The sequence below is a fragment of the Panthera pardus genome, unplaced genomic scaffold (genome assembly GCF_024362965.1).
Source record: "Panthera pardus isolate Hobbes unplaced genomic scaffold, ASM2436296v1 HiC_scaffold_2, whole genome shotgun sequence".
Taxonomy (NCBI): Eukaryota; Metazoa; Chordata; class Mammalia; order Carnivora; family Felidae; genus Panthera; species Panthera pardus.
Genome location: NW_026526765.1, coordinates 3,992,359 through 4,018,379, shown reverse-complemented (window position 1 = coordinate 4,018,379; position 26,021 = coordinate 3,992,359). Strand labels below are relative to the sequence as shown.

The following is a 26,021-nucleotide window of genomic DNA, read 5'->3' as shown; positions in this document are numbered from 1 at the left end:
ATTCACGAAACAGTATTTTTAAAAGGAATATACAGAGTTCCTAGGAACTTTATTATAGCTCTCAAAAATTAAAAACATATACACGCACGAGGACGGCTAAACAACTCAAAATGACAGACAGCAGCAAGTGCTGGTGAGGATGCAGAGACCGGAACCCTCCGAGTCGGGGGTGGGGGGCAGGAAACGGTGCAGCTGCGTCGAACAGCTGGGCAAGGGCTCACTCGTTAATCACCTGACCATCCAGCAATTCCACTCCTAGGTCCGTGCCCCGAGGAACCGAAAACACACGTCCCTGCCAACCCCGCACACTGTGGTTCACAGCATTAGTCACGCTAGACAAAGAAGTAAAAAATAAGCTAATGAAACGGATAAACAAAATGTCACACAGCCACATAACGTGATTACTCGGCAATGAAACGGATGAATGCCACCCGCTACCACAGGGGTAAACCCTGCAAACATCACGCTACCCACACGAGCTCACAGAAGGCTGTATGACTCCATTCATGTGAATTGCCCATAACAGGCAGATCCAGAGACAGAAAGTAGATTAGCGCTTGCCAGGGACGAGGGCGGGGGAGACAGGGAATGACCGCTAATGCCTAAGAGGTTCCTGGCAGGGGCGAGGTGGGGGACTCGGGTGGAGAGGAACGTGTTTTACAAAGTGGTGACAGGGTTGCAAAACTGTGACCGAACTAAAAACCACTGAATCGCACACATAAAAAGGATGAATTTTATGGTATGTGAATTGTATCTCAATAAAACTGTCAGAACTAAATTAAAAACAGGAAAGCAAAATAAAAACCTTAAAAGAGTTGAGGATAAAGTTGAAAATAAAAGTTCCCCAAATAGAACGAAACACAGACCTAAGAACAAAGTAAAATAAAAAGCAATTAAAGTTATCAGTGCAAGATCCCACATGCCCAACAAATAAGAGTTCTAGACACAGTAATTGGAAAGATGGACAGATGATCAAAGTCATTCTGATATTCAAGGAAAACAAATCTCAGAACCAAAGCCAGACATTTCCAAACTGAAAGGTCCCAGCACATAAATAGAAACAGAATCCAAACCAGGAAACATCAGCACCAGGTTTCAGGGCATCGGAGACACAGCAAAGACCCTGCAGGAATCCTGAGAGAAAAATGAAACCAGCCAAGTCGCATGCAGAGAATCTGGAACCAGAATGGCTTCAGCCTTCACAACAATCTGGAAACCTAGAACCCCGCAAAGTTTTGAAGGAAAAGTGAATTCCAAGGTAAAATTCTGTGCAAGCTAGCAATCAGCTGGGGTGGTAAAACTGACATTCTTGGTTTTTTCTTCCAACAAGATTTTACGTAAATTCAAGTTAGTTGAAAGTAGACTCTTCCCAGTCAGAAGTTCTACAAAAGTTCTACTTCGCAGACATCCTTACTGAGGGAGGTACTGCAGGTCATGACCACACGTGACCCCCCCAAACTCCTGGAGTAAAGCCAGAGAAGGCGACGTGGCACAAAAGACAGAGGTGACGAGAATCGAGAAGGCGGCTGTGCCCCGGAAAGGAGCAGGCCCCAAGGCTCTGCACGGAATTTCCCCCTTAAGGAGAAAACGACAGAGCATCTGGCGGAATGAAAGCCCTGAGGAGTTTCTGCCCTAACTGGCAGAGAGCTGCAAGTAAATGTGGTTGGTTCGCACCATGCATTTAAATTATGACTTTTTAAGCACAAGTGATCCTTCCTTTTTTCCCATCCTCTTTCCAGTTCTTTGCCAGTGGATTTCATCTTCCCCACCTTGCTTCCAGATGCCGTTCTACAGTGCTAAGTACCATGCAAGAGACATTCCAGAAACCTCTAGAGTCCCACACAGCTGGATTCGAATTCCTGCCCCACCTCCTTCCAGCCCGGGAACCTTGGGCAGATTTATTTAGCCTCCCTTTGCCTCAGGACCCTTTCCAATCCTATAGATAAGCAGACAGAGCGCTGGGAGGGACAGAGCTGGCCTGCTATAGGAAGTAAACAGGATGAGCCAGGAAAGGGTCAACCCGTCCCTGGCATACAGCAAAGAGTCCTTAACATGTTCAAGATGAGCAAGCTGAATAAAGGCTAGAATCACTCATCCGGGGAAACAAACAAAAAAACACAAGAAAGGAAAAGTAATCATGATTTACTCGAGTACAGCTCTGAAGACCATACAGTCAGAATAACATCCGCTCGGAGCAGGGACGGCACCGAAATTACACACGGGCTGAGAAGGCAGGGGAGCAGAGGGCAGGGGCCTCAGGGGCAGCAGGGTCCCGGCTGCAAGGAGAGCTCAGCGTGCACCTGCCGAGGTCAGCCATCCGACAGGACGCCTGACACCGAAGACCGAGAAGCAGCAACACAAGTCTGTCACTTCACGCTATTCAGGTTCGTTACAACACGCACCGCGAACAACTCAAAGCGGGACGGGAGGGAGGTGGGGCTGGGGGCTGCTGGCTCTTGCCCATCCGTGGACACATCTTGTCCATCTGGCCACCTCTCTAACCTGTGTTCACCCACATTTGCTACGGGTAAGAAATGAAAACCACAAAACACAGCACCACACGGGGGAAAAGCAGACGATGCAAAGACCAAACCACAGCACTCGAGGCCCTGACTTTTCCCTCTGAGCCCGCCTTCACGGCAGCTCAAATCCGGGCAGATCCTGCAGCACCCTGACAAGTCTTCTGTGTCTCTCCAATCTGGTCCGAACCGTCTCTAACCAGCACATCTCGGGGCTGTGAGTGTGCAGCGGGCTGTGTCTAAGTGACTTTCGCTCATTTACGAGTGCACACGGCCCTACGCCGCCCAGCCTCGGGAAGCAGGCAGGTGTGGGAGCTCCCCTCCAGGACAGGCTGACGTGACGGGGTTCCCGGGACCGCGGCTTCTCTCCCAGCCGTCTGGCGCTTCTGGAAGTCGCGCTCTAACGTCTGCCGGAAGGCTCGGGCTTCCTCCCGGTGGTCCCCCATCGCTAGCCCCACCTTGTGTCCCCCTCCAGCCCTAAGTCGCACTTACTCACTCGTCCACCAATACGGCTCCCAGACCAGCACGTCCTGTCACCCCGACTTACTCCCCACGTACTCCTCTTCCACAGCACGCTGTTTCAATCTTATCCACGAAGAACCTCTGGACGGGCACTGCGCACGTCTAGCACTTGACGAAAGTAAAGGGCACCACCGTTTGCTTACCTTCCCTCCCTTCTCCCAGAGACGTGGAACGGGAGCGGTGGCGGAGGGCACAGGGCGAGGAGGGGCGGGACAACCTGGCAGGGGGCCTGGGGCAGGTGCCTTTAGGAAACCGGCACCGCCACCAAAGGGGTCAGCAGACGTGCAGACAGACAGCAAGTCAGTTAGCAGAGGTGGCGACAGGAGAAGTACGGTGCCCAGGTCGACCTCCACACTCCCACCCGGGCTGGCAGATTCTTGTCTGCGGCGGCTGTGCCGTGCACGGTGCGATGTTCGCGGCGCCTCTGGCCTCGGCTCACGAGGTGGCGGGAGCACCCCCTCGGCCCCCCCGGGGCACGTGTGGGAACAATGGCCACGGCAGGTCTGAGACTGTCCCCAGCAAGGCCTGCTACAAGGGTGCCTGTGGTGGTGTGTGGGGAATTGGGATTCTAGAGGGTTCCCACCCTTCGCTCGATGCTACGAGTGGCTCCCTGTGCTGACCTGCGGTGTGGTTTCTGCCGAAACTTGCTTTCCTTCTGGAATCTGAGCGTGTATCCGCCCGACCAGCCCCCAGCAGACACTCCGTGTGTGTCACTGAGCACTGCTGGGTAACGTCCCTTGAGTCCAGTCACCCTCGCTGGGCTGCCTCAGGGCCCCACCCCAGGGCCTTTCCGCCCGGCAGACTCTGCTTTGTGCGCTCCGGCCGTAAGGCCCCGGGCGAGGAGGACGGCGCGCTCACGTGCATGCTCCTGGCCAACCCCTGACCCCGGGTGTGGGCTCGCGGAGCCCTGACACAGCGTGGCCCCCACAACGTCTGCAGACCCCGCCAACGAGAACACAGGCTATGCTCCTGAAGCTTTCAGGGACACGAAATTCAGAGAGAGACTCCACGGAGGAGGCTGAAGAGACACGAGTGCTCTACAACACGTTTTCCTGAGCGGGCCTCGAACCAGCGAGAGGCAGAAGCTCCTCCTTGGCCCGGAAGCAAACTGCGAGGGGCCCAGGGACTGGGCGAGCGGCTGCACCGACGCTCGCGTCAGGACTGGAGGGCAGCGGGCTCACCATGCTGAAGGGTGCTCGGATTTCAGGGCAACACAGCCCGAAGCGTGCAGGGCAGGGAAGGCGTGTGTGCACAGCAGGGACGAGGCCCACGAGCAAACCCCTGGACAATCGGCGAGTGGGGTGAAGAGAATGCCGGAGTTCCGTGTGCTATTCTGGCGACTTTCTTGTACGTTCTAAGTTAAGTCGTTTTTTTTTTTTTTTCCCCAAAAGAAATTATTTTTAAAAATCACAGTAATCCATTAACCCCTAGGCTGGGGGTGATGTGGCTCGCTGCTCGCCTTGAATCCTCTCCAGGGTGCCACATCTCCGCCTCCTCGTCCTGGTCAACTTTTTATCAACTGCAATCATTTAAAGTCCACACTGATCTCCAGCAGAGCGGAGCGTGTCTCCTGAGCGGTGAGCGAGGAGCCCCCTGTGGACTCCTTGGCGTCAAGTGGCCGGGAACACGGCAGGAAGGTAGGGACGCCCCCCTCCAGCGCTGCTCCGGGTACTTCCCCGCCAGACCAGCTGAGTGGCTCCGCTTCCCGGGAAGGCAGGACAACGTGGCCCCCCTTCGGGCCACGACACTCTCCCTTCACTCTTTCTCCTTACTCAGCTAAGAATCATCCTCAGACCTCAGTTCAGATTCACTTCCTGTAGGAAGCCGCCTTCCGCTGCCCCGCCCCTCGGTGCTCTCGGGGTACCCCGTGCATCCCCCAACGTGGTACCTGTTTCCTACACTTGCTCTGTGGTTTTCTCGCCATCTGTAACCTGAACTAGAACACGAGCCTCAAGCCCCTTCTGTCCGTGACTGTATTCCAAACTCATACCATGACGTGACACACACACACATTTGCTAAGCGACCGACAATGCGGGGAGTGTCCCTCGTAACACAACCACTTACAAACCACTTACAGTATGTCTAGGAGAGAACAGGTTTCAGGTTCTAAACCACAGGCAATTATCAGTGGCAGTCCAACACAAGTTTACATAAATCACAGGCTCGATTCTGCTCTGAGGACGGCCAGAGAGCATCTGTCCCGCATCCAGTCCAGTGACACGAGCGCAAAAGGATCATCATGTGCTTCGGCCTCTCATCAGGGTTCCCAGGGTTAAAAGGTTTTGCTCTGCAGGGAGTGGAACCGGTGGCAAGGGGGCCTCGCCTCCACCAGAACACAGCAGCCTGTGCCAGACCTAAAACAACCAGCTCAAGAAAGGTCACTGGCAACAGAGTAAGGACCCACACTGGATCACGTGGCGTCTCACACTCAGGAACCCATACGCACCTTGGGCCAGAGCTCAGTGACAAACCATTATCACCACTGAGGGTGACAAGAGACAGGAGAGGAGGCACGAGACTACAAAACACAGAGGATGCAGAAGATGTGGTTAATCCGCACCCTGCGGGACGCAGCGCCGACCACAGGGTACCACGAAAGAGAAAGACGGAGTGGGCAGGAGGAGGGGGGCAGGAGGGAAGATTTCCAGTGCAAGGACAGGACCGCGGGACTTAGGACAGACAGCCAGCTTCCCGCCACGGTCCGGAACCAAGGCCTAGCACCCGCCTCCCGCAGGGATGACACCTGCCTGCTTGCCCACGGTGTGCGAGATGCGGGGAGCTGTGCGACACTACACAGCAGGCCACCCTCTCTGTGCAGGGCACCCCCTTAGCTTCTCTGGCACAAGGCGGCCTCAAGTGTGGAACCCGCTGCGGTCCTGAGGCGCCTCTCCAAAAGGTGACCCCGCTCAGGCTGTCAGATCCCTGCTCCCTGTTCTCCACGTTCCCCACCCTGACTTCGCGGGCTCCCATTTCCCTGTGTCCTTCTGTCCCCTTCGGTCCACACTTGCCTTCCGTCAGCAGCTTTCCCTTCATGGACCCCTCACGACAGCACCTCGTCTCATGATTGCCGCAGAAGTTTCCAAAGTTTCCGTAAGTGACAGAGCGTACCCCTCCGGGCCACTTCTGTTTTCCTAGAAGTCCCCTGGGCACCTGGGGGCACCGTGTACCACACAAATCGCCACACACACCACGTGTGACTGCAGCTGGGCATCCCCAATCCCGCGGTCGTTCCAGAACCTCACTCCCACGTTTCCAACGTCTCTTCCGGCCGCGTTTCTACTTCCCTTCCCTCCACCAGTGCTCAGATGCTCAGGTTTTACTCTCTGGTCTTCTAGCTCCCAGACCTGGGACCCGTCTCCTCTTTGTAGATTCTCACATTTAGACCTTTTTCTTCTTTGTTCCCATCCCTGGGAAGCTTCAGTTCCCCCAGGCTTTTGTTATCACTAATGTACCACAGCTGGTGGCACCCCCTCCAGTCCAAGCAGCACATCACCACCTGCTATTTTTAGGGAAGACACGGCTACTACGCGGCAATCGTGCAAGACCTCGCTCTAGTCCCTAAGCTGAGAAAACTAACGCAGAACTGTAAGGTGGTGACCAACGAGATCTTCAATCGCCTGCCACAAACCTATTTTCCCAGCCTCACTTTGCAAAATTAAAGACTTGCTCGAGGCTCTACGCGTATCTGATCCTCCTCTTCCCCTAAAAAGATGTTCCAGGCAAAAACCCAAATGCAATGGAGTGTCCTGATTTAGGGAAGAGGTCTCCAAAAGCAGGCCCTGCTTTTGTGAATCAAGTTTCCCTGGAGCCCAAGCATGCCTGCTCCTTGCCTGCTGCCCCCACGGCACGTGCCCTGCGATGGCCAGGGGAGGAGCTGACAACAGCCTGGATCCCGATGACCTTGCCCCCCACGGAACCAGTCTGCAGGCCCCTGGATTGAAGAGACTTCACAGGTCTCCTACTGCTGTTCTGAGACCCAAGTCTGGGAATGCGGCAAGGGCAGGAGAGGGGGAGTCCTCGGCAAGATTCAGCGAGAATCTCTAGGCCAGAGATCGCGCTGGGTCACACAGGCTGGCAGCAGCGGGGAAGAGCAAGGAGTGGGGGGAAACGAACGTTCTGGGTCAAGGGAATGGGTTGATAGACTGGATGCAGAATGCGAGAGAAAGACAGGAACCAAGAATGACACTTAGTTTCCGGCCTACACGATGAGAAAGCTACAGTTGCTACTTTCAACTACCAGAGGACCAGGAACCACGCTCCTGAAGGAGGACCAAATCCACAGCTGAAAAGTGGAATTCACACCAGTTCTGCACAGAAGCCTCCAACAGCTCACTGTTCTTTCAGAGTAAAAGCCAAAATCCTTACGGTGGTCCAGAAGAGCCCCACAATCAGGCCCTCCTCATTCTGCCTTCATCAGACTCCCTGACTGCTAATAAACTCCACCCAAAACTCTCAGGTTGAAATCTGATCCCCAATGTGACAGCGTTTGGAGGTGGGGTCTTGGGAGGTGTTTAGGTCATGAGGGCAGAGCCCTCAGGAATGGGATTAGTGCCCTTTCCAAAAGACCCCAGAAAGCTCCCTTCCCTTTACACGGGGTGAGGACACGGTGAGAAGACAGACAGACACAAACCAGGAACCAGAACCACGCCCCGCCCCCCCCCCCCCAGCCCTAAATCTGCCTGTGCTTTGATCTAAGACCTCCCAGTCAACAGAACTATGAGGAATGAACTCCCATTGTATTTTACGGCGTTTTGTTACGCAGCCTAGAAGGGGTATGACATCCACGTTCACTCCACTGCAGCGACACTGGCCTTCTCTTCCCAAGCACATCCAGCATGCTCCTGTGTCGGGCGTCCACACCTGATCTGCCTGCTGGACGGGACGCTGTCCTCCCAAGATGTCGACGGGGTTCGTTCTCTCACTCCCTTTGCTCAAATAGAACCTTCTCAGAGAGGCCTTCCCAGGGCTTCCTACGTAAATTCCACCAGCCAGTGGCCCCTTCCTGGCCCATTTGTTCTTTCTACCTCCTTTGCTTAATTTATCTCCAACGTATTTATTATTTTCTCACATAACTTGTTTAATCTGTTCCCTCCCCCCACCTCCTAAAATAGAAGCTCAAGAAATCAAGAATGTTTGCCTTTTTCCTCCTGCTGCCTAAAACACAGCAGGTTACCTATAAATAGTTTTGGATGAAACTGGCCCAAAGAATGCGGTTTATGAAAGATCCAAGAGACCTTCACTCAAGTTCCTGGGGTTTTGAGGGAAAATAAAAGTACATTATAGACACCTATCCAGCGCAGCAGCTAAGCTCAGAAACGATTTTCCTGCCAGTGCAGGACTCCCTTTCTCTCTCCCCTGCTCTCAACACTTAACATTTGGGATCATTTCACAGATAGCGCCCTCAAAAAAAAAGAAAAAGAACAAAAAAACACCTTATCTTGATGGCCTATCTGGCCTACATTCTTCTCCGGTCTCATCCCAGCAGCCACTCTCCCCTCCACACTGTGCTCATGCCAAGCAGACACTGTTCTGCTCCCCAAAGACCCACTGCTCCCTCCCACCTCCGAACATCCCACCTGTTGACTCCTCCATGTTGACCCCTCCACGCAGGAAGGTCCTCTCCCGCTCTTCGGCTCAACATTCAGGTCTCCCTAGCTCACCCCCTCAAAAGCCCTCTGCCCCCACCACCGCCAAGAGGCAAGACCACCATTCCAACTCCTCCTTTGTCTTCCTCCCAATCCTTAAAATCCTGTGAAGTCTTACTTGCACACACGAGTCTTACTTATAAAGGCAGATCGTGTGTTCTGCTCACTATGTCCCTGGTGCCTAGAACACCAGGCAGAAGGCGTGACAACTTCATGACATCTAGTAGGTAGGGCAGGGAGGGGCCCCACTTTACCACTAATGGTGCTGACAGAAGTTAAGAGACCCTCGATATCAGACAGCTAAGAGGATCAGGTCGGACACAAGTGCCTGGGACCGTTTCTACTACCTCACAAGACTTGGGGCCAGACACTAGTAACTCCTCTCCTGTCACCGTAGAGAACAGTCCCTCCTGCTGTTAGAAACTTCCAGTACGTGCACACGCCTTTGATGAATGACCCTCCCCGCCAACCAGCACGGCCTGCCTCCGGGCAAGAAATATTTCAAGATGAGCCAGAGCAGCCCCAAACCTCGTCCTCGGAGAGGCAGCGGTCCCGAGCATTTCGCCCATCACCCGTCGGCCCCGGGGAAGCCCTGAGACTGGGGGAGTGAAGCAAGGGGCCCCGCCAGCGCTCGCTCACGCTGCCCCCCGCTACCACCACCGCATCCCGGCCAACGAGTGCCGGGTTGCAAGTCTAAATAAAGCAAAGGAGGCGGTTCCCAATACAACTGCAGTAGAAAGGGGGGCGGGCAGGGGAGGAGGGGGAGCTTCCGCCGTGGAGCGGGCGCAGCGCGCGCGGCGGGACCCCCAGCCCCACGCCCCGGCCGGCCGAGCTCCTCCGCGCCCCCGGCCCGGGAAGGCGCCGCACCTGCTGCAGGGAGGCGCAGCCCTGACACCGCGAGAGGTCCGCCGCCGTCCCGGGCGCCGCCGAATGGGTCTCGCCCGGCATCATGGTGCCAACGCCGGGCCCGGTGGGCCCGCGCGCCTCAGGGACCCGCGGCCCGGGCCCTGTCCTCCCTCTGCTGACGCCGCCGGGGCCGCCGCCTGCCAGGCCGCTTCCCGCCGGGTCCGGGCGGGTCCATCCGTGCACAGAGGTCCCCGTGGAGCTGGCGAAGGGCTCTCCCAACCGGAGCCGCCTCGGGCACTAGAGAGAAACGCGACCCGGCGCGGCCCCCGAGCGCGACAGCGCCCAGCCAGGACCCCGCCCCGCCCTAGCTCGCCCCGCCCCTCTCCGCGGCTTGGGGCTGCCCGCGGCGCCGCCTGAGCAAAATAGGGAGCGGAGCCGAGCCGAGGCGGCGGGAGAGGCGCCCACAAAGGAAAAGTCAGGGAGAGCAGAGGCATCGGAGGTGCACCCCTTGCGCTGAGTAGGGGGTTAATCTTTTATTGCCGGCTGGCTGTGTGGCAGGTTCCCGTAGACACCTACAGCCCTCAGCGAGGGGGCGGTGACCCCCTTGATGACGTCACTCAGGCGCCTGCAGCAATGGAAGGTCCCGCGCCGGGACGGGCAGGTGTGCGATTTGGAACTGGAGGGAACCGCTCTGTCCGAGCCCGGCCGGGTACCCGGAGGGGAAGGAGGGACTACGCTTCCCGACGCCCCGTGCGGCGGACGACCCCGGGCGAGTCCTCCCGCCGTGGCGCGGCCTTCGCGACAGCGGCCGCTCCTTCCTGCGGGACCGTCGTTCTTCCCGGCAGCTGGCCGCGCTTGCGGCGGTCGGTCGGTCTCTCTGCCAGGCCCTCCCTGCGGCCCGAAGCCCTGGCCGGGGCGCAGCCGGTGACCCCAGTCACGGACGGTGGCAGGCCGCTCCCAAATCTCAAGTCTATACCCCTTGAGAGGGGAAAAAACAAAACTCCTCCCCCTGGCCGCAATTCCTGGGTGAATTCGGGCCCTGGTCCTCGGCTTGGACCTCAGGTCTTCACCTTATCCCCCGGCAGCAGAAATCTCTTCTTAACGATCCCAGCTCGTTGCCGTATCACTGCCTGGCTCAGAAACTTCCCGCGGCTTCCCAACGTCCAAATTCTTAGCATTCGATACGAGCATTGTATGTGCTACCTAGACACCCAGACTTCACGGGCTTTTTCCAAAATGTTCAGTACGGACACTGCGACGGGAAACGGCCCTCCCCAGAGAGCAGTCTGGTTCCTCTACAAATACCGCACCCCTGCCCCTTCTTACACAATCTGTGGCTGCCACTTGCTGTGGAGCAAGGGACCAGGGCTCCGGACCTGACAGCCAGATTTCCTGTCGTTGGCACCTAAGGCGGCCCAGTACCTGACGGATCCATTTACCCCTGAGCGGAAAACAAGACGAGCAGCAGTGCAGCGGGAAGCAGATGTACCTCGGAAGACCGTCGTGTGACCCATTAGAGAAAGGGGAGAGCAGACCATGTCTGCGTCCTGATGACTTTCCGTCTCTGGCTTCTGATCCAGACAAACGTGTCTTAACAGTAACTTCCCTTTTATTTAAGGTTTTCCCAAGTGAGTGTTTTTTTTTTCCCAGGTTATTTGAGTGGAAGAGGCACCAGCTTACCCTCCAGCCTTATCTCCCTCTACGTTGCCCTCCACACCCACAGTGCACCTGCTGTTGCTGGAACTCAGAACGCTCACTGCTGCCTTTCTGCCTTTTCTTTTGGCCCGTTTCTTCCCCTTGCCTGGAACACCTTCCTCCCAGGGCTACTGGTTGTCATCCACCAAGTAATCCTTCCAGGTCCCACATTTTATGCCACAACCTGAAGTGACACCTACCTTCTTTTCTGCCCTTTAGCACCGACTGATCTTTTGTTTGTTTTTTTTTTTAATTTCTTAAACGTTAATTTATTTTTGAGAGAGAGAGACAGAGCACGAGCAGAGGAGGGTCAGAGAGAGAGGGAGACACAGAATCCGAAGCAGACTCCAGGCTCCGAACTGTCCGCACAGAGCCTGACGCCCGACGTGGGGCTCAAACTCACGAACCGCCAGATCATGACCTGAGCTGAAGTTGCTCAACCGACTGAGCCACCCAGGCGCCCCCTGACTGATCTTTTTGTAACCCCGCATTTAGACTTGGGTTACAGTGATTGTCACGTCTTCTGAAACCTCTCAGTTTTCCTCATACACCTCGTGAAGTGCTGTACACAGTAGGTACTCAGTGAATGTCAGAGTGAATCAAATTTGCTGCAACTAATTGAAGGTAAAAAAAAAAAAATAAGCATTTAACATTCAAAACTGAATGCTCATTTTCTCCTTTTCTCAAACCATTCCTGAAGACGTTCAAAGAAACAAACGTTTTGTTCGTATAACGTAGGGTAGACAAACTCTACAAAGGGCCACATAATAACTGTTTTAGGCTTTTGGGGGCCACGTAGATCTACTGCGTATTTGTCATTATTTTTCGGTTTTTAAAGAATCATTTAAAAATGTAAAACTTGGGGTGTTTGGCTGGCTTAGTCCATGAAGCATGCGACTCTTGATCTTGGGGTCATGAGTTCAAGCCCCAGGTCATGTACAGAGATTACTTAAAAATATATATTTTGAGGCACCTGGTGGCTCAGCCGGTTAAGCATGTGACTTTGGCTTAGATCATGATCTCGGCATTCGTGAGTTCCAGCCCCGTGTGGGGCTCTGTGCTGACAGCTCAAAGCCTTAACCTGCTTTGGATTCTGTGTCTCCCTCTCTCGCTGCCCCTCCCCCTCTCACGCTCTGTCTCTCTCTCTCTCTCTCAAAAATAAACATGAAAAAAAAAATAAATTAAGTCTTTTAAAAAAATGTAAAACTTATTCTTACCTTGCAAGCTGAACAAAACCACATGTTATACGTGGTGATGGAAACTGATGTAGGGCCACTAATTGAGGAATGCCGAAAATTACATTTTTCCTCTTTCCCCCATTTCCCACAGCCACACCTGTCTCATTGTTGTCATGGAAAAAAGCCAGCAAACGTCTACACTACAGAAAGTGGCGAACAGTGAATTTGGAACCACATACCTGCCTTTAAATTGTCAAGTGAGTGGCCTATTTGAACCGGTGTTTTCTTATAAAGGATTACCTGTCATTTAGGGGAAAAGCAACCAGGACAGATCCAAATCCATAGGATCTATGAAGCAGAGAGTAGTTAGTAACAAGTTATCGATGGTATCCATTTCGGAAAACAAATAGGTCTTTAGCTTACTTGTAGAAACCTAATTTGTGGTCTCTTGGGTTTGGTTTTGTTTTTTTTTTTTTTTAATCATTTTTTCATACCAAATTTACAAGAAAAACATTGCATTTTTCTGTCCGAGAGTCCTCAGGCCTGGAGGGATGTCTAGATTCTGGCTTCTGATGTGGGGACTCCCTTGTACATGTGGAGCCCAGTCGGTTGTTTAGAGGAACTGACTCAAAGGCTCAGTTCTTGCCTCACGACCTCCCGGATACTCAGTAACGTCTCCAAACTAAAGCTTTAGAACGTAACATAATTCGGAGGTTAGTTACACTGATGACTTAATTCATTAATGTAGTCTTCCCCTGAAATGGTTAATAGATTTGGTCTAGAAGCCAAGGAGATTTTTATCATATGAACTCAAAACGGAAAGATACTTGTTCTTTGCAAGTTCCTATGTTTTGCTTTACGAAGAGCTATTCCTTCATCTTATGCGCTTCTGCATAATAAAAATAAACCACATTAGGTCTTTTAAAATCCCTGGGTATGTTTCATGGAGTGGTTTCCAGCTCTGACAGTTTATAATTCAGACAGCATCTGATGAAGTTAATTTCTGGACCTGTGATGTCATGCTAACAAATGGCCACCAGATGTCAGTCTTTCCTTGTGTTTTTAGACACAAATGGACTTTGGAACCACATTTACGGTTCTATTTGTGTGGCATCCTCAGTGGAAGGCACTTTTCAGGGAGCATCTGCCCCCTCACAGTCCACCACGCATGGTCCTAAGCTCCCTTTGCTCCGGTGTCACTTACGTCCTGGGTTACGGCAGTGACTTGTCCCCACGGGCCACTACTCGGCCCTGGGCCCTCGCTTAGAAAGCCCAGCTCCCACCCTCGAAGTGATGCAGAGTTGGGGGGAAACGCGGCCGCTTTCTGGAAGATGGAGCTCGCTCAGAAAGCCGAAGAACCCATTTTTCAAGACAAGCATCATTGGGAGGAGAATGCAGAACCCATGTGAGTGTTAATGATGAAGCATGACTTTAAAGGACTTTCACGCTTGTATAATCCTTTCCACGGGAGTTCAGGCTCACTCCCCTCGTGGGGTGTTCTGTGAACACCAGGCAGCAGTAAACCGTTTGTCCTGAGTCGCTTCTGGGGATTTGCAGAGGGAGGTTGGGGTCTCGGGGGCAAGGGAGAGAGGCTTCCCTCAGGGAGGGCTGGTGGGCGGGGTGCGACCCACCCACCCCAAAGGAGGGGGCTGTGGGATGGCCCACCCCAAGCCAGGCACGTGCCCTGGTGTGATTCCAAGGGGACCCACTCCTGAGGCTGTGGGAAGTGGGGCGCGCAGGGAGTGAGCCGCGCTTTCGCAGGCGGGGGACAAAAGGTGAGGGTTTTCTGCCCACTGGATATCGTGGGCCTCTTGGCGGAAGCCGCCGGGGACCCAGAGGGCGGCCCGAGGGAGGCAAGCTGCCTGGCAGGTGTTCCCAATGCCACGGCCAAGGCAGAGTGGAAGCAGGCAGCCGGACGTCCAACGTGGCTCCTCCGCCACCGTCAGAAGCACTGCCGCTGGGAAGGGTCCGCTTGGGCCCCCTCCTGGGTCTTGTACCAGCCGCAGACCACGGCAGGGCAGCGGCCCAACAGCGTCAGGTTTTCCGAGGCATTCGAGAACTCCCCGGCCCCCCCCCCCCCCCCCCCCCCCGGCCCCTGGCGTGCAACTACCTTCTCCTGGTTGACTGTCAGCTGCGGGGGCCTGGCCCAGAAGACCCTCTGTGCTCCTCACTTGCCCCCCCAGGGAGCAGAGAGGAGCCCCAGGGCACTGATGGGTAGGGAGCTCCCGCCTCCCAGCCCCACCCCTCCCCTGCTACCCGCCCTGCGCTACTGGGACCCTTGAGCTGGGCCTGCTGGGCTCCTGCTGCTGGGGACCCGCAGACTCTGCCCAGAGGCTGCTCCTCAGCAGTGGGAGGAGGGAGAAGGGCCTGGGCCTCCCTTTTCATACTGGCGGATTCCAGGCCCTGTCAGTGTCTCTGCCTTGCTTTGCCCTGGGCCACATCTGAGTCCTCAGAGAGTCCCTTCCCAGCCCCACAGGGCCCCTCCTCCCACGTCTGAACCTGAGCTCCAGGGGACGTCCTCCAGGCGTCCGTTCTTGCAGGTTCTGTCCTTTGCCCGAGGTCGCCTGCAGCCTGCGGGGTGGCAGGTGCCTCTGGCAGCACCGAGGTCCCCGTCCTGAAAAGAGGGGACTGCCCCCCCCCCCAAAGCCTGCTTGTCCACATCGCACTCTGACCCCAAGCTGAGCAGCCTGTGAACCCAAGTCACCGCAGAACCAACCACGAGGGACCGTACCTTCTCTTCCTGGAGGGCCCAGGCCCTGGCTGCAGCAGAGAAAAAGGCCGCCAGGCCTCCCCCCTTCCCCACCCCGCCTGGCCTCCCCCTCCCCCAGCCTCCCTGGGGCATCCCAGCACAGGCTGGAGCTCAACCGGTGGGAGAAGTCAAGCCCAAGACAGGAGGTGAGCGGCCAGCGAGCTGTGCTGGGCTTCGTGTGGACAGAGACGCCTGCGAGGCCACGGGCCCAACAGGGGGTCCAGGGTACCAGGGGCCCCAGACAGCCCGCGCCGCGGGGACCGGTGACAGAGAGCTCGGTCAGTGGAGTGGCTTCGCAGTGGCTCTGCCCAGCGTTGTTCTTGCTCACGTGCTGCACTTGTGCGGACCCTGCGGTCACCACCCTTCCTCTCCACCTCCCCCCCCTCCCCCCCGGGCCGTGCCTCCAAGGGGGCTCCAGGCACCTGGCTGCGCGGCCTGCACAGGACGCCCCTCTGGGCCGCCACTGAGGGGTGGTGCTGTGCGTCCCGGTGGCGGCTCCTCCCCTGGGAGTCTCCTTGGTGCTGCCGGGCAGGCCTGGTGGCTCGTCCCCTTGTCTTATTTGGCTGTCCTCCCCGCTCGGCCCCCTCGCCTCCCCACACGGCCGATCACCTGCGGGCCTGCTGGTGCCACGTCCCCGCCGTCCAGCTCCCCTCCACGGCCGCCACTACCATCCGGGGACCGGCAGCCCCTGGACGGCCCGGGAGCCCCCCACAGCCAGCTCCCGCCCTTCGCCACCAGCCGAGATCGGTGTCCAGCTGTCCGTGAGGACGACACCGCCGACAGGAGAGAGGCGGACAGGCTCTGGATCGATGCACCGTCTCCCTCTCTGCCAGAAACAGGATTTGGACTCCTCTCCACCGTCGCCAGGGCTCCCCGGGCTCCGGTCCACGGAGCTTCATGCCACGTGACCCCACAGTCCTCCAGATCTGGCCGGCCCTCTGCCTCACCCGGTCTCAGCCCAGATGTTACCTGCTCAGACCTTCCAGGCCCCTGTGCCCGCCCCCCCCCCCCCCCCCCGGTTCCTGCGTTTTCCTTCCCCACAGTAGCCCCATTCTCCCAGGAGGAAGATGAATGTGAGATGTGAAGGGGCCTCGCTGTGTCCACGCCGGGCCTCGTCCGCTGTCCTCCCTGGACGGGGGGCGGAGGGGCAGCCGCCCCCCCAGCCCCTCTCTGCCTCCCCCGGCTCTTCTCCGTCTTCGACGCTTCCTGCAATTGTACCTTAACAGGGGCCTCTTCCCTGCTCACCTCCAGGTGCCCTGAGACCAGACCCAGAGACCACGCTTCGTCCACCTTCTTTCTTCCCTTCCCCGGCACTCGTTCATCACGCGGCAAACGTCGCCGGATGACCGCATGCGCCAGGCACACGGCGCCTCGGGGAGGGGAGGCCCGACACGGCCCTGCCCTCGGGCCGCTCGCTCCCCGGCTTCCTGTGCAGCCCCTTTGTCTGCCTGGACCCTCCTCAGCGACTCGCTCCTTACAGGCGCCCACACCGCAGGCCCAGCCAGCTTCCAGCACCTTCCAGCGCCAAGACCTGCTACGCGATTTGCGTGGCCCAGTGCAAGATGAAAACACCAGGCCCTGTGTTCAAACGTACTGAGGCTTCGAAGGCACCGACAGCAAAGCGTGAGAACAAGAGCGGAGGGGGCACCGCACGCCCAGGGAAGCTCCCTGCCAGCGGCCTCCTGGCCACACCCCTCCTGGCCCCCTCACCTGCAGGACCAGGCCTCCTCCCAGTCCAGAGTCACAGAGTCACCCCACCCTCGCCCTCAGACTCTGCGCACTGAAGGGGCGCTTTGCCTCTAATGGCCCAGCCCTCCCTGTTCTAGGCACGTCCATCTGGCCGGTCCACGGGCACCGACCCATATCACCCTCACCAAACTCGGATTCCGGGTCTCACATTGCCCTTTCCGTCTGTCCGTCCAGGCCCTTCGTGATTCCGGTTACACAGGAGCTCTCCTGCCCGCCCACGCTGGATGTCTGTCCTCTCTCCTGGGGCCGTGGACATAAGACCCGAGGGAGCCCTGGGACACCTGCCAAGTGACCCCAAGAGGAGCCTGAGAATGGAATGTTCCTAAGAGGGAACGTTGGGGGAAAGGCGGCTTTGGGAGCAGCTGACCTCACAGGATTTTTAGGCAGATGGAGTGACCACGTGTGACCTGGGGGACAATGGACTCGATATCAAGGGGGTCAGACCTAGAGGGTGGGGGATTCTGGGCAAACACTTGGCAGGACTCTTGAGGACAATGCAGAGATGAGCACGCAAGCCCAGAAGGCGGGGCCTGGCCGAGCAGAGGGTCAGAGCCTGGCCAACGCTGGGTCAGGAGAGACTGTCATGATGGGAGGCAGCTACTGTCATGGGGCTCTGGTCCCCACCACAGCACACCTGCCACCAGGCCTCCTCCGGGATGCCTCCTTGAGGAGGGCTCTCACTCCCAGAGAAAACGGACCTACGCCAGAGTGAGAGCCGAGGCCTGGTGAAGGGGGCTCCGCTCCGAGGAGGTCCCCCAGGGCGTTTCCACATCAGACGCCTGGTAAAGAATCTTCCAGCCTTACCACCTCGGGGCTGAGAGGGTGGGTCCCTGCATTGGGGTGACAGGAGCAAGGCAGGCGTCACAGGGATCCCTGCTCACCGATGCCCTTGCTAAGGCTGTCCGCTGCCTTAGTACCTGCCTGCTGGTTTGGATCTGATCCCCTGGTCCTTCTAGGTAAGTCTGAAGGAGGGGGTCTCTAAGGGGCGCTGTCCAGGGAAGGCTGTGCTCCTTCAAGGACGGACTCCCTCGTGGGAGTCCCAGCTGCTGAGTTGCCCAGAACCCAGGGCAGCTGTCGCCTGCCAGCTGCACTGCCCACCCTCTCCCCCTGCCGTGGCCCTGGAGGTCCCTCCCCGGGAGTCTGGTGCCACCTCCCTACGTCCAGTACAGAGGCTAAGCCCTCTGCTGACCTCTGGCCGTGGGCCTCACAGGGTGCCAGACGTTCTGTTGTAGGGTTCCTCAGAGACCGCTCTGATTTTCCATCCCTCTCCGCGTGGGGGGCCCCCGTGCCGTCCCCTCACCCGCTTCCACCGTGCGCCCTCCCAGCCCCGTGGGTTCAGGTCCCACGGCCTCCACCCATGCGCCCACATCCTCATGGCCCCGAGCACCTGCTCGGGAACTGGTCTGTTCCTGCACTGCCTGACGTTTCCTGGGCTCCCCTCCCTTAGCACTCCTACCTTGCTTACCATCATCCACGGGACTGCCTGAGGTCTGGTGAGCCCTATTCAAGGTCTGGCACGACCTAGCCCCCTGGTGTCTTCAGTCCCACGCGGGCAAGTATTGTCACAGATTTGTGTGCTTGGTGTAGAGGGTTTCCACTGGGCTCTGCTAGGGGGCCTGAGGCTGGGGGCTACTCCGAGCGGGTCTCCTGGGTCTCCGGCCGGGGCGATCCTATGACCTGTGCACCATCCCCCACGTCTCACGCCAGCCTCCAGGAATGCCTGGCCCAGTCCCGTGGTCGTCGTAGCTGTCTCCGGACTTGCCCCACGACCTGGGGCGGAGGTGGGGGTGGGGGGGGGTGGTGGGGGGAAGGCACAGAAGCTCCCTGGTGGGGAACTGCCACTCTACATCTAAGCAGTGGCTTTTGAGATGTTCTCGGTGGCTGGAAAAGGGCCATTGGAGTCAAGGGAAAGGCTTTTTTTTTTTTTTTTTCTGGAGAAGGAGTGAAGAAGCAGTCATTCACCAAAGAGTTGTTGAAAGGATCAATGAGCACGTGAATATGTGGATATTCATCTGAATAAAAGTATAACCTTGTGAGATTAAATACCGGGAGCTCTGGCAATCACACTGCTTGGTATTTAAACAAATGACTTGAAGACGTATCTCCATGAGAAAGCCTGCACACAAGTTTACAGCAACTTTATTACAAATTGTCAAAACTTGGAGGTAACCAAGATGTCCCTCAGTAGGCGAGTGGATAAACCGGGGTCCATCCAGACAGTGGAATATTATTCGGCACTAAAAAGAACTGAGCTGTTGAGCCGTGAAAAGACAGAAAGGAATCTTAAATGCGTATTTTTAATTTTATTTTTTTAAGTTTGTTTATTTATTTTGAGAGAGAGAGAGAGGACATGATTGGGGAGGGGGCAGAGAGAGATGGAGACAGAGAATCCCAAGCGGGCTCCGTGCTGTCAGCACAGAGCCTGACGTGGGGCTCGAACTTACACATTGTGAGATTGTGACCTGTGCCGTAATGAAGAACAGGACACTTAACCAGCTGAGCCGCCCGGGCACCCCAAATGCATATTTTTCAATGACGGAAGCCAATCTGCAAAGGCTACATGTTGCAGGACTCCAACTCTGTGACCTTCTGGACAAGGCAAGACCGCGAAGACAGTAAAGGGGTCAGTGGCTGTCACAGGTTGGGGGAGGGGAGGCTGCGTAGATAGAGCGCAGAGGATCTTGAGGGCAGTGAACCAACTCTGTGTGGTGCTGTAATGACACATACACATCATCCGTACGTGCATGAAAATGTATACAGTGTGCGACGCCAGGAGTGGACCCTAACGCTCCCCGTGGACGGGGTGTGAGGATGTGTCCGTGCGGGCTCATCAGCTGTAACAGACTTACCACCCGGATGCTGACGATGTCGGAGGCTAAGCACAGTGCGGGGGGCAGGGGCACGCGGGAACCCTGTACCTTCCGCTCTATTTTCCTGTGAACCTAAAGATGCTCTAAAGAGTAAAGTCTGTTAAAAAAAAAGAACAAAAATGTTGCAGGCGCTGGAGGTGACAATAGAGAGTCTCCAAGTCAGAAGTGAATTTGGCACGTCGAAGCATCAGAAACCAGCTCAGAGTCTGGAGTGTAGGGACTGGGAAGCCACTTACTGGAGTTGATTGCTTGGGGGGCAGGGTAGCGCCTGCCGATGCCACCAGGGTCTTGGAAACCAGGGTAGACATGTTTGACACTCTAGGTGCAAGGAGCAGCCATAAAGAGTTTTCAGACACGGGGGTGGCATTCTCGGATTTGCGTGAAAACCTTTGGTTCCAGCTGCCTTCTGGAAATAGACTTGGGAGCCTGGGTGTCGTCTCCCCAGTTGGGAAAGAAGAGTTGGTGCTGGGTAGGTAGGAAGTCAAGGATGTGTTGATTCAATGACGTATGCAGCCTAAAAGAGGATTGCTTTTTTTCGGGAAAAAAAGCACACAACACAAAACTCTCTGGACCCCAGAGTGACAAAGAGCTTTTTTGAAAAGCAGTGTTTTGAGTTTCTAGGTGGTCTTGAGAAGCCACGGGTCTCAAAACTTCCTTATTTCTGAAACTGATGATTCAGATTGTGAGTTGGAATGGTGTTATTCTAAGATCGTGAGAATATAGTACATTCTGTAAGTTATCCAGGCAGAAAATTATTGCCAAGAAGGGGGTGGTGGCGAAAGTGTCTTTCATTTAGAATAAGTGTGTAGCAATTGTTTGAATTTTAGATAAAATGATACCAAACATCTTCGGCCAGAAATTTTCCTTTGGGCTCATCTTCAAACCCTGCCATGAAGAAAAATGGTGCTGACTTGAACAGTGCATTCCAGGTGTGTAGCGACTGCTCCAAGAGTTGGAGACCATATACCAGAATAAGAAAAAAAAATAGCTTAATGTTCTTTATCGAAAGAAAGATAGGGAAGTATGACCCCCAAATGTCTCTTGGATGCATCCTGTTGAACTTGCGGCTATACCCTGCATTTCTATTTAAGAAGAGATTTCGGATCCAGTAAGGCATTTTATGGTTGATGAGGGGAAAACTTAAATCTCTATTTAAACACCACTCTCTTTCTTCCCTTCTGCAGAGAAGATGGAATTACTTCTCATTTGCATGAAGAATAAACAAATCCATCACGTTGGGCGGGAGCATCGGGTGTCCTCACGGCGGTGCAGAATCTTCCGTGCGCGATGGTGTGTGTAGACCCTGAGCTGGCAAAGGAGTTCCTAGGGCACATTTGGCAGGTGGGCACTCCAAGTCCATTGGACACTCTCGCAAATGTGACTTCCCAGAGGTCCAAGGTTGAGGCGGTGTTTCTGTCATTTTATTCGAACTGCGTCACACGGAAGTTAATTTCCAGGAAGCAGCCACCCGCATGGGAAGGCTGCCGGGCAGGGGCCAGCAGGGAGCTGTCGCCTTGGCCCGTGGAGCTGGCAGGCAGGACGGAGATGCTGGGTTTCTGCGGCTGCAGCCTGCTCTCTGGGCCCTCACGGCCTGCACCCAGAGGTGGCTTTCTGGTGCCCAGGATGCAGCTAAGGGTGCGTGTTCCCGGGGACGTGGCTAAGGCTGCACGTTCCTAAAGCAGGCTTCCCACAGCGGCCTCCCCAGGCCTCCCCTTCCTGCCCCGGGTAGGGGACGTAGCTCTACAGAAGGCCTTCCAGACTCATTCTTGGAGCCTGGGGCACGGACCACTCCTCCCTTGGACGCTGATGGCAGCACACAATTCTTTGCAGGAGATCTCTTCCTGCTTAAAATAGCTAGTGGGGCGCCTGGGTGGCTCAGTCGGTTAAGGGTCGGGCTTTGCCTCAGGTCGTGATCTCATGGTTGGTGAGTTCGAGCCCCGCGTTGAGCTCTGTGCTGATAGCTCAGCTCCTGGAGCCTGCCTCGAATTCTCTCTCTCTCTCTCTCTCTCTCTCTCTCTCTCAGCCTGTCCCTGCTTACTCTCTGTCTCTTAAAAAGAAACATTAAAGGAGCGCCTGGATGGCTCAGTCGGTTGGGCGTCCGACTTCGGCTCAGGTCACGATCTCATGGTCTGTGCGTTCGAGCCCCACGCCGGGCTCTGTGCTGACAGCTGGAGCCTGCTTCGGATTCTGTATCTTCCTCTCTCTCTCTCTCTGCCCCTCCTCTGCTCTCACTCTTTCTCTCTCTCTCTTAAAAATAAATAAACGTTTAAAAAAAAATAAAAATAAATAAATACATAAATACATAAATTAAATAAATTAAGTAGCCAGTGATTCCTGCTGCTTGCCTGTTGATGTGGCTTTGGAGGCAGGAGCACACGCTACTCCCGAACCCTGTCCCCAAGCCGGTTCCCTGCTCACCCACCTGACTTCTGCCAACGACAGCGCATTCTCCCCACCAGCCCACGCTTCCCCTGCTCCCTTCCTCCTGCCTCTGCTTCCCTTCCTTGCACCTCATCACAGCAAGGGTGCACCCCTGCATCAGCTGAGCCACAGAGCCCCACACTCCACCTGTTGCACATCCCTCACTGCTCTACACGCCAGTGCTCCTAAAGAGCTGCTTCTTTTTTTTTAAAGCAAGTCACTGTCTTGGCCTAAATACTGCCACTACAGTAACCTACAAGACAAAGCCCCGCTACCATAGAAGGAGACTCACAGCCTCCTCTCCACCCCTCGCACAGCCTTCTGCAAGCTCTTTGGAAGCTTAATATCAATTAGAACATTAAGTCAACCCTCAAACTCCCAATCATGCCTTGGATGATGTCACCTTTCATTCGAGACGTTTCCCTCCTGCCCATAACTCCATCCAAATGCTGCTGCCTTTGACTCCGTGCCCCAGTCCCCCACCCCGCCGGAGAGGAGAGGGCTGTCCCTGGCCCAGAACAGCGCCCTGCCCCATACCTCTGAGCCCTGCGCTACGTGCTTCTTCTTGAGCCACCCCACACTCTTCAACAGGTAGGGCGCGGCCCCTCAGAACCACCCAGCAGCACTGTCTTCCCCAGTGCACATCGCAAAGTGACTCCTAAGGCTTTAATCTGTGATGGCGCGAGGGGAGCAGGCACTTGGGGATGATGGATGGAACTATAGCTCCGGCCATCAGACCTGGAAGATGGTGGCAAATACCTTATGTCTAGTACCAACCTGGTTGTGCCTTTCCTGCGTGCTTAGAAATATTTTCTTCGCCCGCGTTTCAGATTTTCCGCCCAAGAAGCGGGGGTACGTATATTGTCTCACCGAAAAGGAATCCTGTGAAGTGCAGTGTTATTCATAAAGCACTCTGTTTCTCATTGATAAATAGCAACATGGAGAGGACAGGGTAATCTTCTTTATGAAGCATGTTTAACTCACAGATCTAAAATTTGGGAAAGGCGAGAGGAGTTTGATAAATTTCAAACTTGACAAACATGATCTATTGTCTTTGAACCCAAGTGGTACTAATTTAGCAAAGAAGACCAAAAAAAAAAAAAAAAAAATCTTTGTTCCTGCCAGAGTTTATGTTTTTAATTCACTTATCTAAAAGTCTTTCCTATTCGTTTGGAAGGGAAATTCCCGTTTTGCACCAGGTTTGATGATGCATCTGTATGTTACAGGAGGAGAATGCACAATTTCCTCACACCAGCGTCTCCCCAGCACTAAGGGCTCACGTCAGGGCCTTGCCTTGCCCCCGCTTCGGCTCACTGAACCGTGCAGACTGAGCGTGTGTTCAGGCGGGGCACTGCTCTGGGACGTGGACGTGCTGGAGCTGCTCTCCTGGCCTGGCAGACACCTCCCAAGCCGGGACACTCTGCACTGTGCGTGACACTCGGGGAACAGAGAGACACCGCAGGGTCAGAGGCAGGAATCTCACCGGGTGTCCGGGGATGATTCACAAGAGCGAGGAGTATGAAATTTCGAGGTGGCCATTTAAAAAGGATTTTTCCAAGAACGGAGCCATTCGGTCTAGGGCGCTCCCGGGGGAGGGATGGCTTTGGCAGACGTACTGGCTTCAGGAGGGGAGCCGGAGGGTAGCACAGAGCTAGAAAGAAAGTCGTACTGGGCAGTGAGGATGGGCTCATAAACGTGGGCTGAGGGGCCCCTGGAGTTCCAGAAATACAGTTTGGCCACCAAGGACACCGTACTCTGTGGGAGGTGGGGGAGGAGAGGGGTTTTGTATGACAGTCTGGGCTTCTAAGGAAGGCAGCCTCCTTGGGATAGACGTCTTCTCTCTTCAGTGGGACAGAAATAAAAACACACATGGCATACAATGCGTGATTTATGGCAACACGTGTATTTATAGGTACGCAGTGTGCTATCGCTGCAGAGCGTAAGAGCAGACCTAACAGTGACTTTCCAGAAAGGCCAGGGGGCAGTATGGCATTGTGCAGAGGCTAAGGGTTTAGGGTTTAGCCACTTGCCGTGTGGCCTTGGCAGGATACTCAGCCTCCGGGAGGGTTGTTTTTTTTCCTACATCTGTAAGATGCGGCTACGAGAACTTTCTCTGTGCTGACTTGGTTGCATATGCGATGTACCTGAGCAGCAGGTAGGTGCTTAGCGAGCAAGAGATGTTGAGCTCTGAAGACACACTATGTTCGTAAATTCGGTACTTGTGAATTTCTACTCCTTCGCCACAGGCTGTGCTCTCTCACTGGAAGCAGAACGAGCTACCAGAACACTCCCCTGGTTCTGGATAATAAGGCGAAGGGCTCACGCTTTGTCGACGTTCGAACTCGCCCCAGCGTGCGGCCCCTGGCATGCGCACGCCTGGGTGCAGGCCCTCCGTGGTCAGGTGGCAGGCGGCACGGGTCTGTGGTGGGGCTGCTGCATTTGCCCTTGTCACTTACGGAATGCTCCCCCCTTCTGTCTCCAGTTCCACACTTTCCGTCATTTGAACACACCCTTGGAAGTCATTCGGGGTGTGGGTTTGGGAAGTCATGTGGAGAAAATGTTCCGCTCTGACAGCTGCCTTCCTTGCAAACTACGCAGGTGACACCCTCCTGTCCTCACATGCGTCTGACTCTCTCACTTTGTACTTCTGGGTTTCCTACCAAGGACGGACCTCCCAGAGGCGTGCCCCGCTCTAATGTGATTCAGGAATTTGGGGTGGGCTGGTTCTCAGTAAGAACCAACGCATCTATACCCATAACTGACTGCCACCATTAACATCTACTTGCTTTTCCTCTGTCTTAAGCAATCTGGCTTCACCGCTCTAGGTAAGTCTAGCCCAGAAAGATAAAATGTGCAAATAACTTTATTGCTAATATCAGGAACTTCCCCAGTATTAATTTAAATGGGTATCAGGCCACTGAATGTACAACGAACAGCAATGCCCGACGGTGTGCTTTCAGGGCTTGTCACGTCCGCTTCTGCTAAACTACAGGTGGCCCTCCAACAACGCAGAGGTCGGGGGCGCCGACCCTCTCTCTGCACGGGCAGAAATCCACGTATAACCTTGACGCTTCAAAACTTCACCACCAACAGCCTACTGTTGACCGCAGCCTTACGGCTAAGGTAAGCACATTGGCACACGTAAATTGGCACGTAAATTGTCACATAAATTGGCACACATTTGTACGTGACAGGTGTTATCCGCCGTGTTCTTACCATAAACGAAGCTAGAGAAAAGAACACGTTGAGAAACTCACAAGGAAGAGAAAATACGTTTACGGTGCTTATTAACAAATGCATTTACCGTATTTATTAAAAATTCCACGCGTTAAGTGAACCTGCATGGTTCCGACCCGTGTTGTCCAAAGGTCAACTGGATTATGTCATGGATCGTGACCAGTAACGCAGCTCCATTTCCACTTGGAAGACCGGCCTTGGACCAGAAAGCAGAAACCTCACAACTATGTCGCCTTTGTCCAAGTCCCTCCCAGACAAATCCAAGACCATCAGGGCAATGCCTGCCTGCGCCAGGGTGAGCGAGCAGCCCCCTCAGCCCTGCTTGTCCCCAGACGGCACTGGTAGGATTTTCGGGGAGCCAGCCTTCGGCAGCATGATGCGCACGCACGGGTACTTTTGGTCACCTCCCTGGGGGCTCTGCCCTCTGTGCTGAGCCCGTGGATCTCTGAGGACTGGCCACAGCCATGTGCAGGGCCAAGCGTCAGCTGCAGGAGGCATCTGGGTGGCTCAGTCGGTTAAGCATCGCACTCTTCTGTTTCCGTTCAGGTCAAGATCTCACGGTTCGTGGGTTTGAGCTCCCACTCAGAGC

At 55.2% G+C, this 26,021-nt stretch overlaps 1 protein-coding gene and 2 long non-coding RNA genes across 6 annotated transcripts in view; 2 read left to right on the top strand and 1 right to left on the bottom strand.

The window, feature by feature from the left end:
• ICE1 (interactor of little elongation complex ELL subunit 1) overlaps window positions 1-9,883 on the bottom strand; it is a 56,607-nt gene extending 46,724 nt beyond the window's left edge. For 2 of the 3 annotated variants that reach the window (XM_019450828.2, XM_019450829.2), the window contains exon 1: window positions 9,555-9,882. In XM_019450828.2, coding sequence (XP_019306373.2) covers window positions 9,555-9,638 — 84 coding nt within the window. In that variant the 5' untranslated portion in view covers window positions 9,639-9,882. Of the gene's footprint in view, window positions 1-9,554 lie in introns of all 3 variants that reach the window. The other variant, XM_019450830.2, reaches the window with a different exon arrangement.
• Window positions 9,884-10,004: 121 nt separating this feature from the next.
• LOC109267847 (uncharacterized) lies at window positions 10,005-21,246 on the top strand. 2 transcript variants are annotated; one of them, XR_008423648.1, is made up of 3 exons: window positions 10,142-11,377; window positions 12,558-12,663; window positions 20,959-21,246. It is a non-coding gene; the product is annotated as an uncharacterized LOC109267847 (long non-coding RNA). The 2 variants fall into 2 exon arrangements; XR_002080309.2 differs by lacking the exon at window positions 20,959-21,246 and having other exon boundaries at window positions 10,005-11,377; window positions 12,558-13,339.
• Window positions 15,199-18,700, top strand: LOC109267848 (uncharacterized). Its single transcript, XR_002080310.2, has 3 exons — window positions 15,199-15,433; window positions 15,801-16,778; window positions 17,079-18,700. It is a non-coding gene; the product is annotated as an uncharacterized LOC109267848 (long non-coding RNA).
• Window positions 21,247-26,021: the final 4,775 nt, after the last annotated feature.